Source organism: Penicillium vulpinum (genome assembly GCF_028829585.1).
Source record: "Penicillium vulpinum strain IBT 29486 chromosome Unknown utg000002l_segment0_segment0, whole genome shotgun sequence".
In the NCBI taxonomy this organism is placed as follows: domain Eukaryota; kingdom Fungi; phylum Ascomycota; class Eurotiomycetes; order Eurotiales; family Aspergillaceae; genus Penicillium; species Penicillium vulpinum.
Genome location: NW_026643242.1, coordinates 1,719,922 through 1,734,666, shown reverse-complemented (window position 1 = coordinate 1,734,666; position 14,745 = coordinate 1,719,922). Strand labels below are relative to the sequence as shown.

The 14,745-nt window shown below is 47.4% G+C and overlaps 7 protein-coding genes across 7 annotated transcripts; 2 read left to right on the top strand and 5 right to left on the bottom strand.

The window, feature by feature from the left end:
- Positions 1–1,510: 1,510 nt before the first annotated feature.
- On the bottom strand, positions 1,511–2,053 carry N7479_003724 (copper transporter family protein; the record flags this gene model as incomplete). Its single annotated transcript, XM_057251421.1, has 1 exon — positions 1,511–2,053. The coding sequence occupies one exon, from the start codon at positions 2,051–2,053 to the stop codon at positions 1,511–1,513; it is 543 nt and encodes a 180-aa protein (XP_057110746.1).
- Positions 2,054–2,622: 569 nt separating this feature from the next.
- N7479_003723 (Rer1 family protein) lies at positions 2,623–3,509 on the bottom strand (the record flags this gene model as incomplete). Its single annotated transcript, XM_057251420.1, has 4 exons — positions 2,623–2,702; positions 2,782–3,084; positions 3,221–3,338; positions 3,441–3,509. 4 exons carry the CDS (start codon positions 3,507–3,509, stop codon positions 2,623–2,625), a joined length of 570 nt encoding a protein of 189 aa, XP_057110745.1.
- Positions 3,510–3,942: 433 nt separating this feature from the next.
- Positions 3,943–5,046, top strand: echA (enoyl-CoA hydratase echA; the record flags this gene model as incomplete). Its single annotated transcript, XM_057251419.1, has 4 exons — positions 3,943–4,090; positions 4,143–4,280; positions 4,390–4,935; positions 4,997–5,046. The coding sequence occupies 4 exons, from the start codon at positions 3,943–3,945 to the stop codon at positions 5,044–5,046; spliced, it is 882 nt and encodes a 293-aa protein (XP_057110744.1).
- Positions 5,047–5,477: 431 nt separating this feature from the next.
- N7479_003721 (putative MFS alpha-glucoside transporter) lies at positions 5,478–7,264 on the bottom strand (the record flags this gene model as incomplete). The annotated part of the gene is made up of 2 exons (XM_057251418.1): positions 5,478–6,863; positions 6,935–7,264. The coding sequence occupies 2 exons, from the start codon at positions 7,262–7,264 to the stop codon at positions 5,478–5,480; spliced, it is 1,716 nt and encodes a 571-aa protein (XP_057110743.1).
- Positions 7,265–8,697: 1,433 nt separating this feature from the next.
- N7479_003720 (uncharacterized protein) lies at positions 8,698–9,776 on the top strand (the record flags this gene model as incomplete). Its single annotated transcript, XM_057251417.1, has 4 exons — positions 8,698–8,830; positions 8,889–9,420; positions 9,481–9,695; positions 9,760–9,776. 4 exons carry the CDS (start codon positions 8,698–8,700, stop codon positions 9,774–9,776), a joined length of 897 nt encoding a protein of 298 aa, XP_057110742.1.
- Positions 9,777–10,268: 492 nt separating this feature from the next.
- On the bottom strand, positions 10,269–11,940 carry fgaCat (catalase easC; the record flags this gene model as incomplete). Its single annotated transcript, XM_057251416.1, has 4 exons — positions 10,269–11,519; positions 11,581–11,760; positions 11,812–11,864; positions 11,919–11,940. 4 exons carry the CDS (start codon positions 11,938–11,940, stop codon positions 10,269–10,271), a joined length of 1,506 nt encoding a protein of 501 aa, XP_057110741.1.
- A 922-nt stretch (positions 11,941–12,862) lies between these two features.
- atg15 (triglyceride lipase ATG15) lies at positions 12,863–14,734 on the bottom strand (the record flags this gene model as incomplete). Its single annotated transcript, XM_057251415.1, has 2 exons — positions 12,863–14,500; positions 14,558–14,734. 2 exons carry the CDS (start codon positions 14,732–14,734, stop codon positions 12,863–12,865), a joined length of 1,815 nt encoding a protein of 604 aa, XP_057110740.1.
- Between the last annotated feature and the right edge of the window lie 11 nt (positions 14,735–14,745).

The following is a 14,745-nucleotide window of genomic DNA, read 5'->3' as shown; positions in this document are numbered from 1 at the left end:
GTGGTTCTTTCAAATCACGCCACTTATGATACCTATGATTCGGAGTTAGATGGAGTGTTTCGTATGCTTGCCTTCAAAAGCGCAGGTGTCAAAAGTATGATCCAGACTATATGGAATTGCAATAACTGCCAACAACTTGTCCTAATAGTATCCGTCAACTTTATCTTGTAGATTCAACTATCCTTCTTTCAAAATAATTTCAGATCTATCTAGGTCGGAGAATATCTTAAGATGCGAACTCTGATCTTTAACACATACCTCTACATCTTCATATATAGTGCTATTTATGTTTCGCTAGGGCTATAAGGGCTCTATGGATCCAGACAACAGACAATCCGCCTCTGATCTTTTGAAAGATTCTTAGCTTAATACCCTTTAAATCCTAGCTAAATGTTTATATATATGCAATCAAGTTGTTATCATCATGCGATCGGGGATACATTTTCGATAAAACACAGGTTAAACAAGACTTTTGGCAAGGTTCATTATAGCGTACAGCCGGCAACTTTGTAGATCACTACAGATCACGTCCCAAGAACAGGGTATATAGCGGCCGATCCTCCAGCGCCGATTTAAGCATATTTTGGCAAGTCTAAATCGTAAAATATGTGGGCTATGTTTCAATATTTAATGAATAGATCCAATATTCACTCTTTTTCGGGCCCCAGTAGATATTGACACACTTGTTATTGCACCCAGGTATATTCGAACCAGAAAATCCCCAAATACGCCATGTCAAGATGATAAATGGCCTTGGTGAGACATCTCCTGGCGTACTTAGATCTATACCAGATTGTAGAAAAACATACTCACAGCCCCTACAAAGTGGATGCTGTATTCGAGGCCACCGCTCGTCCAAATACACAAATTATAATCCACCAATGAAGAGAGTTCCCAAGGCTGGACGTTCGTTGGCAAATGTGTTCACACCTCAATAGCATTGACTGTACTTGTCGGGAGGTTTGGGCAATCACGGTTCCGCTTGCTCCAGGTACGTCATGTCAGAGGAATGGACTTGGTAATTTGCGTTGGACATAGAGTTTTAGTGACATTTGTTATTTCAAATAAGGTCGACAGTTTGCAGGCCAGAATTCAACACTCAGCCGGTACAGCAGCAGCACATCGATCATGTTTACACTGAGGGTAGATCCTTGTTTGGGTTATATCGATGGGCATTGTTTTACGGGGCGTTAAGTAGATAATGAAGCATGATTGTATTGCCACGTCCGCATCGATAGCCCTAATAGCCCCTCTCAATCAACACCTAGGCAGCCCACAAAGTCGCCTTTGTGGAACATCGCACAGGGTTGCACAGGGCAAATGAAGCCCAGCAGAGAGTCGAATCCCCAATCATCCACCATGACAACACCATTCCTTCCAGCCAGGAGTTCTCTAAGAGAATCTTCCAAGAATCAGTTCGCCCACAAGGACTCCGAAAAGCACAGCAGAAATGACACCGACGTTGAAGGTCATCACGGATAGCATCCTATCAATTCCAATAGTTAGTAGATCATTCAACACATGATAATACACGGACACCCGCGGAGATAACCACGCACAAGAGATATCCAATCAAAGCCCTAATGCACTCGAGCAACGCACGTGTTCCGTCTTTTCGGAGACACCAACTTCCACTGGCCTTCCAAGACGGAAGCAAGTGTCTCAGGGAAGTCTTATTCCGAGAGCCACCCATTTCGAGACGTCTCATTAATGCGCTTCGTGAATACTCCTTATTTGAAGCCGGCAAAGTCTCTCCGGGATCCTCGCCCCCGGGCACACGTGCGGAGCCTGGAAGAGGGCTGGTATTTGCTTTTCGGATGCTTCGTCGTCGTATCAATGGAGCAGGAAGTAGAGGTCGAAGGTTAGATAGATCCTGAGACCAGGATTTCTCGAGTTGGAATTTGACAGCGCCGAGAAATCGGTCGAAGATGGCGAGGAAGAATACAAAGGCCAATGCGAAGACAGATTGGGTTGTGGTTGAGGTTGTCCAGCCTGTAAAGAGGATTGTGATTTGAGTGGATATTGAAAATACTGCTGGTATGATCATGTCCATGATGGCCCTAGATTGTTCACTCGCGTGCGAGTGCTAGTTGGAGTCTAGGGTCAAGTTCATGGGAATTCTCAAGAGAAGAAAGTCTGTAGGAAAGGCTACAGTGGAAGATTTGACAGTCTTCTTCACGTGGCTTTACATCATCTAACAAACTGCATATGTAAACAATGCTCTTCTCAAGATCACGGGCGCGAATCCGCTAACCTACACGTGAAATGTCTCAAAAAATAATGTTAATGTTACCTACCCACTTGAAGAAACTGTAAGTCTTTTGAAAAAAAAAAATATATTGCAAGTCAATTCATTCATTGACTTCAGGTCTAATCATATTTCACAGGTGAAGAAGACTGGAACACGCCAAAACAGCGGTCCTCTAAGCAAACAGTGATTAAAAAAAGAGTCTGGGAAAATTCATAAATGGACCATTAGCCCAGCGCTTTCACCTCTTTTATCATATCATGTCTGTCCGTTGCTCACCAAGCCAAAGTGCACATACAGATACAGGACATGCACATGCGAACTGTCATGGATATAGAGACAGAGACAGAAAAGAAGTTCAAAAACCGAAGATCTCATGAGCGGCCGTAGCGCGTCTTTCCGAAGGTGAAAGGCACGTAGCGGTACTTAATCATGTGCTGGATTTGTCGTCGCACTGAAGAGCCAAGTTAGACATATGTTTACAATAAAAATGGAATAGGGATCGTATCGGATTGCGAAAGGGGAAAACATACTCGTCAACACAAACAGAATGATCCAGTAAACAACAAGCACCGGCCAGAAGACGGGGATATCGAAGATAGCCAGCCAAGAGCAAACGAAGCCGATGGCGATGGCGCGAGTGGCCGAGTGCCAGAACTTGAACTCCGGCAGACGGCGGATGAAGGGCCGGAACTCCTCGTCCTTCTTAGTGGGGAGGCTGGGGGATCCCGCGTCACCGTCCTCAAGACCCTCGTCCTGGGTGAGAGAGGGGTCGAACTTGGGAGTTAGGAAAGCGAGGAAGAGGTTCAGGAGATAGATTCCGAGTGTGTAGGCAACTGTGATTTAAGATTCCAGTGTTAGCGGTTTGTTTATACAGATGTGCCCAGCGTCATGGATTTTCATGTGTTAGGGTTGGGGGCGCATCATATTCGCTCTGTATATTCAATTTACAGGGGCGCAATGGAGTCATACCGATATACCAGCCCTGCGCGATGAAAATGCGCAGGAAGAAGAAGAACAGGAGGACGCCAGAACCAACCCAGCGGTAAGTTGTGTAGGGGGTCGAGGCATCGAGGTAGGCTTGGTAGTGCTGCGATAGACGTATTAGCATATTGATCAGACTTTTTCATTTTCAGGAATGAGGGATCCAAAGGCTTTGCGCAATGCCATTTGCCCCCCATAAGGCACTCACTCGAGTCAGTTTAGATGTGTGCGCAGACACGGCCATGAACGGCGACTGATCGGGCTCAGGGACATCCATGATGGCGATATCAGGGAGGATGGACAAAGCACAGGGCTAGAACACCGAAAGAAAGAAAGAAAAGAGGTAAGCAAAAGAGAAGCAGTGATTAAGATAAGCTGCTGAAACCAGACATTCCAGGACAGGCACTGCGCCTTTAGGCCAGAAAAGTGTCCACCGCACACAGGCCAATCATATCAGAGATGAGTGACCAGCCACTTATACACACGTGATAGGTGGCACAAAAGAATATGTGGCGGTGTGGTGACCTAATATCTGCTAAAAGGGTTTAGCCTATTCACGTGTACCTCGGGACGGTTAACTTCGGCGTTTAGTTGGTCGCGGGGAAACCGGTCATCTATAATGTTACCGTGTAGCTTCTCTCTCCTTGCTCCGCATCATTCAATCTTAATTATCTGAACAAAAGTAATTGCCTTGTTCTTTACACATCACAATGTTTGCCCGTCAATGCACTCGTCTGGCCACTTCTCGGACATCGGTCCCCTTGACTTCTTACCTAGCCCGATTCCGCGGTTATTCTTCAGCTGCCGGTAGCTACGAGCACATCCTGACTTCGACCCCCAAGCCCGGCGTGGGATTGAGTATGCAACATCAGTCAATATAATACAGGATCGATTCTCATAGCTATAATAGTTACCCTTAACCGGCCCAAGGCCCTCAACGCACTATGCAGTCCCTTGTTCAAGGAGCTCAATGAAGCTCTGAGCAACTACGATAATGACAAGAGCATTGGTGCAATCATTATCACTGGAAGCGAGAAGGCTTTTGCCGGTATGTACATGCCCTATTTCCATTTTTCATGCCCCATATATTTCCCCCTCATCCCTTGATCCCAATGTAGATCAATCAACAATATAGTAAACTAACAACCCCACCACAGCCGGCGCCGACATCAAAGAAATGGCCCCTCTAAGCTTCTCAGCCGCCTATAGTGAGAACTTCATCGCGCCCTGGTCCCATCTCGCCACCTCCATCCGCACCCCGGTCATTGCCGCCGTCTCCGGCTACGCCCTCGGCGGCGGCTGCGAGCTAGCTCTGATGTGCGACATCTTGTACTGCACTGAGACCGCTACCTTCGGCCAGCCAGAGATCAAGCTAGGCACAATCCCCGGCGCAGGTGGCTCTCAGCGTCTGACCCGTGCGGTTGGCAAGAGCAAGGCCATGGAACTTATCCTCACTGGAAAGAACTTCAGCGGTAAGGAGGCTGGTGAGTGGGGTGTCGCGGCCAAGGTTGTGTCGGGTGGTAAGGAGGAGTTGCTTGAGCAGGCGTATAAGACGGCTGAGACTATTGCCAGCTATAGCCGTGTGGCTGTCATTGCTGGTAAGGAGGTTGTTAATAAGAGCCAGGAATTGTCGCTCAAGGAGGGCGTTGAGTATGAGAGACGGTTGTTCCACGCGCTCTTTGGAAGCAAGGATCAGAAAATTGGTGAGTTTACACCCTGCTGAGTGAGTGGGGTTGAGTGGCGGTTTGCTAACGATTATTCTAGGTATGACTGCCTTTGCGGAAAAGAAGAAGGCCGAGTGGTCCCATGAATAGATGATGGAACGACCTCATCTGGAATGAAGAAGCTGGCATTTTTCATCGCTTGTGTGTAATTCACAATGCAGGAGCTGTAGAAAAGAATACTCGTTTATAGGACAGAGCAGTATCATCTAACTCACTTCTGCCTATGCTTGTCTGCAGCCCCATCGCCTCATCCACACTCGTCCCATTTTCCGGATGCTCAAAGCGTTGCTGGTTGGTTAGCCCCAAGGAACCTTTGAAGAAGTATGCAGGAAATTAAGCTTTCATGGCATCAAAAGAGAAATCAAGATATCCTTATTTCCATCAGGGTAGCGTGTGACTTCATATGAAGATATTAGATTAATGCTACTTGCTGAAAAATACTAAATATATATATATATATCCAAGAGCCTATCAATTTGGGCCCAGAAACAGGATTAGTCGTAAACGTAAGACACATCGCATCATATCGAGTCGTGATTTTTCTCCAATTGGCTTGGATCGGTTCGGTTGTTCTTTTCCGCCCGGTAATCATCAACGACACGGCCCTCGATGGTCTCACCAAACACGTCCACCTCAGTCGTCGCAAACTTGCGAGCGCTTACACCACGCTCAAAGAGCATGTCAAGCTCGGCGAACGAGCGGCCGCGAGGCTCGGGGACACGGAAATACGTGTAAATGATGCAAAGGAAGCAGATGCCACCCCAGAAGAAGCCAGCGTAGTTTCCCCAGTCCCAAGCGCCCGGGTTCAGCATGTAAGGGGTCAGAACACCGCAGATGATAGCGACAATGTTGTACAAGTTGCGGCCAAGCACGATTGTCTTAATTTGCAGTCGGCGGGTGGAGAGTTCGGCTACAAGGGAGAAGCAGACCGTACCGACGGTCAGCTGATAGAATAGGGCCCAGATCAGCATCATGGAACCTGTGGCCAGAGAGGCTTGGTCTTTATGCTCTTTGGGGACGAGACCGAGGAAACCCATGACCAAAAGCATGGTACACAGACCACAAAGACCATACAGATACAATGTCCGTCGGCCGATTCCGAGTGTCATAAGGAACCATGCTCCGAAAACACCAACCATGTTGATGCCATATTGACCCATGGCAAAGGAGTAGGAGTTGGAGGAGCTCAACCCAGCCTGTTCCAAAAAGTAGGTCGAGTAGTTGGAAAAGGAGTTTCCACTAAGATTTTGAATAGCCCAGACCATACACACAATCTCTGTGCGGCGAAGATCGGTACCCCGGAAGCAGTCTAGATAGCTAGCACCTTTAGTGATTTTTTCCTCCAGAGCGGTAGTGTGAACCATCATAGCGACAGTCTCATCAGGGTTGAAATCTCCCTCTTTGTTGCTGGTCAACCGCACAAGGGCCCGTTTCGCATCTTCGGTGCGGCCTTTCCGAACTAACCACCACGGGGACTCGGGCGCAAGCCAAATACCAAGGAAGAGCGGCGCTGGCCACATCCATTGTAGGGCGTATGGAATTCGGTAGGCCCATTCGTCCGTCCGGCTCAACATGCTCTTAATCACACCGATGCCAATAAGCTGGCCGAGACCCCAGCAGAAATTGACATAGGTCGTCAGGTACCCTCGTAGTGCCACGGGGCACACCTCCGAAGCATAGGTAATCGTCAAAGTCTGGAAGACACCCCAGGGGATACCGCAGAGAATCTCCGCTGCGAGCAGGGCTTGCACATTCTGGGCCGTGAAGAAGATTGTAGTCCACGCACTAACAAGTATGAGGCAGGTCATAATCGTGTACCGATAACCGAATCGTTCCGAAGCCCAGCCGTTGATGAATAGACCGATGATCTCGCCGCAGTAGGCACCGTTGCTCAGACCTGCTTGCCACTGTACATCCAGATAATTGTCAGTTCCTTCATCTCTCAAAGAGGTAAATCCACGGAATTGATTGAACTTACCGCTGCGGATACTTCATATTTGTCATTGCCTATTAGTTCACCGTACTTGCGCTTGAATTGCGGGAATGCATAGAAGTTGTTGACCAAACTAATATCGTAGCCCTCCATAGCAATGCAAGTGGAGATGAGCACGCTCCAAAGAACGGCCTTAGGGTACAACCGAATACCCTGTATCAAGGTCATAGACTGCTCCTTCTCAGTGGCTGCTTTTGCATTTTGAATGACCTTAGTCATGGAGGAGTCCGAGCCCGGTCCTGCGGTCGAAGAGTAGTCATATTCGAGAGGGCCATCCACCGGCGTGATGACATCTGAGGCCTTTGGTTCAGCCATATTATATTGAATGGACGGAATGACCGAAGATAGGAGGGAATGGGGTGGAATGGAGGCTTAGAGTATGGGTTTAAAAGTTGATCCAGATGTCTGGTTCGGATGTCAGGGGGTAAAAAAAAATCAGAGTACCCACAATGCTGAAAACATTGCACGGGAGCACTGTAGGGCGGCGAAAAGTCCCTTTAACTTCCCGAGGGTAAAAGTGAATCCCGTGGCAAGAGCGAAGGACTAGACAGAATGAGGATAAAAGCCAAAGATTCGAATTGGCGGGGAACGGGGGATTTCACGGGCTGGATGCCTTCAAGCGCAAATTTTGGCGGGATGAGAAGCTTGGCGATGACCGGATGGGGCAAATGATGGGCCGTTGGCCAGAGCCTTCTTGAACCTCGTGACTAGTAACGGAGTATCTTATTTTACTTTATATACTCCGTATGGAGTAGTTGGATATTTATGTAGTACGTTTCGGTTTTGATTACTATTGGGAGGTTATAGTTTGACCATATAATTTTTTCAGAGATATTTGACACCATTTAGATAGAAAATATAGTACTGCATGTCTCACAACGCCACGTGTAATAACTATAATTCTCCGGAACCCTTGCAGCAACAAGAATGTACAAACCTTGGAAGTACTATATCATACTCTATGTAAATTGGAGTATTCTTCCAAGGTTATCATTTGCATATATTCGTATATAGTTTATATACATCATACTTCATCGGTAACAAATGCACTCAAACATATATCTACATATACGTACTTTTCTTTTTTTTTTTTTTTTTTCCAAAAAAGCCTTCAAACCCCCAAAGTTAAGGTTTTCTACTATGTAGTAAAGATGCCTGTATAATCGCCTATGTTGTACTTACATGTATGAAATAGCAATTATAAGCAATTATAAATTGTATAGATGCAAAGATCGGAAACTCAACTATAACGACATAATATAATATGTTTTTTATTTGGCCTTCTTTCTTTAGATGCGCTTCGAAATCCCATTGCTACTCTACTATAAACCAGAGAGAAAAGACTACCTTTGACTCTAGATTCTATATTTAATTCTACATCGATCCAAAATGTTCACAAATATAGATGCTTGCCACTTGCGCTTGGACGACTTCATTTCTTTGACCAACAATGCTATTCAAACTTCAGGGCTTGGTTCAAGTATGTCCACATCTCTATCATGGAATTCTTTCATAAATCTTCTTTGATCAACCCGATTGATTATAGTCTCTTTGGACAATGTGTATTGATCCAATTTGTCTTTCGAGGGTTGCTTTGAACATCTATATTTGTCTCTTTGGCGACTCGATCCATTGTAGTTTATTTACATATCTCAAAGGTTCCTTGATTGCTATGATGAAGCATTTTCTTTCAGTTTCATGGTTTCGTTAATTATTAGCCTCTAAGAACTACGAATATATAAGATACAATGCGTTTCTCGCACAATATACTCAACATTTCAGTATCAACAACAATCAGTTCAACAACACTCAGTTCTCTAACATCATCCAGTTTAATAGCGACCAATCTATCACCACCACCCAATCCATCAACAACAGCCAGTAAGTTAAAAAATAGTCCCTACAGTTGAATAATCTCAAGAGCTAACCCTACATACAGAAATGCCACGAACTCTTCGTTCCAATAAGGTATACCCTGATTATACTCCCTCTTCTGGTGCCAATAATGTTACAATAAATCAGAGGTATGAGCTCATAGATGAGAATCCGATTCCAAAGGGCCTCTTAAGCAAGGTGATTGATGATTGTCACCTCGAGTTTATAGATGTCGGGGCGAGAAGCGATGAAGACCCCAATGATCCAGAGAGAAATAACCATGCCATTCTCCGATTCACGTTCCTACGCGAGCTGACAAAGGACACCCCATACGCACCTAGTGCCACTCGGGGAGTTATCCTGGACTTGGAAGGTGAGCTCGCATACGACGAGAATACTAGTGAAGGTGTGCTTAGGATGAGGACCTTCCGATACGCAGGCGCGCACCAAGACGCGCTTCGCCAGCTACGCTTACGTGTGGTGAGTGGGAGCAAACTTGGGGATGTGATTAATATCATCCGAGACAGTCGTATGATTCTTTGTTACTTTGATGCCGCAGCCTCAACTAACTACTTGACTGGCTGTAGAGATTTTGTGTGAGTTTCCCTTTCCGATATACTTTGGGACATCAATGTGCTAACCTAAGACATTAACAGATCGCAACTGATTTATCAACTGCATAGGAACGCATTTTTGAATCTTCCGACTGGTCCTGACATTCCAGGTTACCCCGGCTCTACAACAGTTGCCCAGAGTTTCAATTGGAGATATAATAGGACTATAGCCAACGTTGCCAGTCCTGTGGTGTATGCTGTCTTTAACCCAGTATACGTGCATGTGCCCGTTCCCGGGATCAATTATACTGGAACGCGTGAGTTGCCCAGAATATATTTCCCCCTGCGCTTTGGAAGTGATTACTAACTAGGTACTGATAGGTCGTGTCATCATCTAAGAGAAGAAGGTTACCCAGTTTTCATTGTAAGTGTTACCCGTGAACTATTTACAACTATTTACAGCATTACGTTCAAGCCATCCGTTGTCTTCATTTGATTTAGAGAATATATTCATTTTAAAGTTTCTTCGTTTGGAAGTCTTCCCTTGTAAGATACCAGAGGTTAGTACGAGATTACCTCCCTATTACGCAGTCTTGCGCGGCGAGGCAGTTTTCCCCAATTCAAAAGTTAAGAGAAAAATCAAGAGATAGTTCTGAGGACTTACAATCATAGAAGGAGCATTCAGACTTCCTCAGAGGTTGATATCTCACTGCTCAATTATGAATCTACAAAGAAACCAGTAAGCTCCTATATTAAGAACCCCAAGGTGATATCAAGGTGTAATACAATAATTCGTAAATCGTATTCGAGTTGCTCAGATATCTATGCAGTGATGTGGAGTGAATCCACGATTATTTCTAGTATGAAAACAAAAGCAATGAAAAGCACTCTTACAAGCGCGCCGGCGGGGCACCAGTAACATGAGCCTCTGTGGCAGACTGGATGCGAGCACCAAGATCCGGGTTAACACGACGGAACATCTCGTAAGTGGCCTTGCGAACACGCTCATCGGCGCCACACAGGTGACCGGAGATGTTACCAACAAAGTTCTCCTGCTGGCCGGAGGTCCGGCCAAGGACCTGCCACAGGCCGTTAGCCTGGACATAGTCCTCGGAGGTCACAGGATACTGCTCGGCGATGACAGCACCGGACCACTTCTCGTGTTCCTGGCTAGCCTTGACGGGCTTGTGGGCGAGCGGACGGAATGTAGAAGGGTAGTTAGGGTTGGCGCCGTAGTTGCCGTTGACGTTCATGTAGCCATCGCGGTGTGAGGGGTTGAAGGCTTTGAGCGGGCAGTTGACGGGGATCTGCTCGTAGTTGCCGCCCAGGCGGTGGCGGTGCGTGTCGGGGTAGGAGAAGAGACGAGACTGAAGGACAGGGTCGGCGGAGGGCTCGACACCGGGGACCATGTGGGAGGGTGAGAAGGCGGCTTGTTCGATCTCTGCGAAGTAGTTCTCTGGGTTCTTGTTTAGGGTGAAGCGGCCAAAACGGCGCAGCGGCACCTCATTCTGGGGCCAGACTTTGGTCAGATCGAAGACATTCCAGCGGAATTTCTCAGCCTGCTCGGGGCTCAGGACTTGCACGTAACAGGTCCAGGAGGGGTTCTCGCCGCGCTGAATGGCCTCAAATAGGTCCTGGGTGTGCCAGTCGGGGTTTTCTGCGGAAAGCTTGGTCGCCTCGTCGTTGGTGAAGGTTTTGTTGCCCTGGTCGGTCTTGCAGTGGATCTGGACGTAGTTGAAGGTGCCATCTGGCTTGATCCACTTGTATGTGTGGCCAGAATAGCCGTTCATGTGACGGTAGGAGTATGGGGTACCGCGGTCACTAAACAGGTGCATCACCTGGTGGACAGCCTCGTGGTGGGTGGAGAGGTAATCCCAGAACATGGTGGCATCCTTCAAGTTTGTCTGCGGATTACGCTTCTGGGTGTGGATGAAGACGGGGAATTTAGCAGGGTCGCGTAGGAAGAAAACCGGTGTGTTGTTGAACACCCAATCCCAGTTGCCCTCCTCAGTGTAGAACTTCATGGCAAATCCGCGGGGATCACGGGCACTGTCTGGTGATCCCTTCTCACCACCGACGGTCGAGAAGCGAGTGAGCATCTTGGTTTTCTTGCCAACACCCTTGAGCATATCAATGATGGTCTATACATCATTAGCCTAGTGTTCCCTGCGGAATCATATAAAATGCCTAGGTAGTACATACGAGATCGCTAATATCATCAGTGACCTCAAACTCGCCGTAGGCACCAGCACCCTTGGCGTGAACCACACGCTCAGGAATGCGCTCACGGTCGAAGTGTGCCAGCAGATCGATCAGGTGGAAATCCTGCATCAAAAGAGGGCCGTTGGGGCCAATACGCTGGGCAGCCTGAGGATCCATGACCTAGATATATGGTTAGAATTTGCGATTGAGGAGGACGTGAGCTTGGCATACTGGACAGCCATTGGAGGCCGTGTAGACCGGAGTCTCATTGTAACGGTAGGTTTCTGCGAAGGAGAGGGCATTAGCTGGGTGTTCTAGGGCTGGAGTATAAAACTTACTAGGCTCGTTATCTTGACCCATGATGGCGGAGGTTGTCTATGGAGAGAGAAAAATCTTGGGTGCACTAGTGGTTTATATAGGGGAAAAAAAGGGCGTTGTGGGGGAGCCATGGAAAAGTCCAAATAAATCCCATGGCCCCACTGAATGTTGATATGGAAATCATCCACTTGTCTACGGAGTACAATCTAATGCCTCTCGATATCAATAACACGTACTATATTGATGTACAATCTATATCTGCAAATGCCACTGTGCAGAATGATCCATATCCAATCGCAAACGGGCCGATGTCATCCGATCGGGTCCACTCCCCGGGATTAGAGCAGGGAAAAATAGGTTTGTAAGTGGACTGTGGCTAGACCGACAAACACTTGGTATTCCGGGGAGGTCAAGCCATTCTCCCAATTTAGCAGTTAGATCCGACTTCCATGTCACCTGGGCAACTCAATGTGTCTCTTCTGTCGGCACAATCCGAGGTCGGCAAGCCCCGGCTTCCGACCCCGGAGATATATTCTCATATCCAACGAAATTCATTGAAATCATCTAATTCTCGTGTGAGAGCAATCCAAAATCTCCCAAAGGTCAGTCCCTCCAAGATGTTGCGCGAGGCATTAGCTGGCTGAATCCCACCTGTGCCTTGGCAAAGAGCCTGAATAGTGCTTCCCTTGGAATTGGTGCAGGAAATAACCGAAAATATCTCAAATCGTGCTAACAAAGAGCCGTTCAAAAAATAACAAAAAAAAAAAAGAAAACTCGCTCAATGCGCCAATCGCATGTCTTGTATATCGCAGGGAAGGGAGAATCAAAGCAATTTGATACCTGAGTAAATCATAAGAGTGAGTGGGTATATCTAGCACTTGAAGCTTCTCAAGAGCCTACAGATCAACTGAAATCAAGGGCTACCAAGAGTAGCTGCAAGAGTATGCATGGGGAGGAATGGGGTTTAGCTGGTAGGAGTAGGCGCCGATGTGATCGTAGGCGTGTCACTGGACTCATCCCAACATCCCCACACCTTTCCCGGGCTATGACAGGTCATAGAAGTGGGCAGGGCAGAAATAACGGTAGTCGTGGCTACAGTGCTCGTTTCGTCACGACAGCCAAACCACCCTGGGTCGTGACAAGTGGTTGTTGAAGTCACCGTGGGCAAAGTGGTGGTCAATATGGGTGCTGGAGTGGCTGTTGTGGTAGGATCATTGCACCCGAACCAACCAGGAGTCATACATGTTGTAGTAGTGGCAGTGCTCGTAAGTGATGTCGTAGTGGTGGTCGTAGTGGTAGCGGTAGTGCTTTCATCCAGACAGCCCCACCACCCGGGGGTCTTGCACGTAGAAGTTCTGGTAGCAGATGTGGTAGTGCTGGTGGTTGTAGTGGTTGTGGCCTCAGAGCCGTTGCTTCGGAAGAACTTCCAGAGTTCACAGTCGAAGCATTCTTCCTCTGCGACACACGAGGGAACACTGTCGTATTTCAAAATAACATCAGATATCACGTTCTCAATCTTGTGCGTACCAATACCGACACGCCAGCCCTTGTCTGCCACGGTGTCATACGTGCACATCTGTCCGGTGTGACATGCCGACTCCAGCGCATAGCCACCCCATGTACAAACAGAGTTGATTCCATTGCAGGTCCCCATATAGATTGGGTCTGCTGTGTGTCCAAAGTGATAGGCTCCAGTGAACTGTCGCGACTGTGGAAATCGGGAGTCATAGCCTGGCGGACTTGGCAGGCCAAGTCGAGCTGCGGGCAATGCTTCTGGGACAGCCTCAAAAGTAACCACAGGCAACCCGAACGTCAATCCAACCAGACTTGTCATTGCGCCACCCAGCGAATGACCGGTCATCCAAATATTCGCATCCGGGTAGATATCGGTAACGTTAGAGTATAGGTCCATCGCTGCCTGGTAATAACGGTTTTCGTCAGTCATAGACTCGACGATGCATGTCAAATTTGCCGTGAATGTAGCACTCTGACAATCACAGGATTGTCTCCATAGGTACGAGCCTCCTTGGCCGCAGCAACAACTGAAGAATAGATTATCGTTGACTTTATCGTTTGTCGTGGTACCGGTACCATCAAAAAGTGCGGGTGAAGTACCCTTCAGAGAAATGACAACAGTGCCATTTGTCTTATCGGAGTAGATATGTCCTCGCAAACCATCCTTTTGCCAGCCGAAGCTCCCGGAATAGTTGAATCTGCCATTGATAGTGTGCCACTGTCCTGTTCCAGGATCCTCAATGTAATCATTTGCAGTCATTTGTGCAAATGTCAAGACGGTCTTCTTGTCTGTAATATTTGGTCCAGGCACCGTGTCCATAACCCATTCTAATGGAGACAAGGCAGCCGCAAATCCCGAAGACCGCGCAGCTGCCAAGTGACCTTGAATCACGGGGAGTCGCCGGTCAGCTAACCGTTGTATTGTGAGGGGATTGGATGAAGCAAGCAAATTCGTCTCTGATGCAATATATTCTTCTTCGTGGCCATCTTCGGATACAGCTCGAAGGCGAGTGTCTGGATTGACGTCGAGTCTAACATGAAGGTCGGGCTGTTCATAGGTACCTCGGTGGAAGATATGACGCAGGGACTATTAGCAGTTATTACGGGTCAGCTAGGGTGTTACAATTTGCGTAAGACATCTTACAAACTCATGGGTGTCTGGTGTAGCTCCGGCCCCATTCAAAGGTATCTGGGGCGGGATGATGGGAACTTGTTGAGAGGGTGGATAATAGCCTGAGGCGGAGGCAGCACCTGATAATACTGCAGCCGATAATAATAGGCTATGGATGCTGAGTGTAAAACATGATTGTTTTCGAAGCATGATGGAGGTGA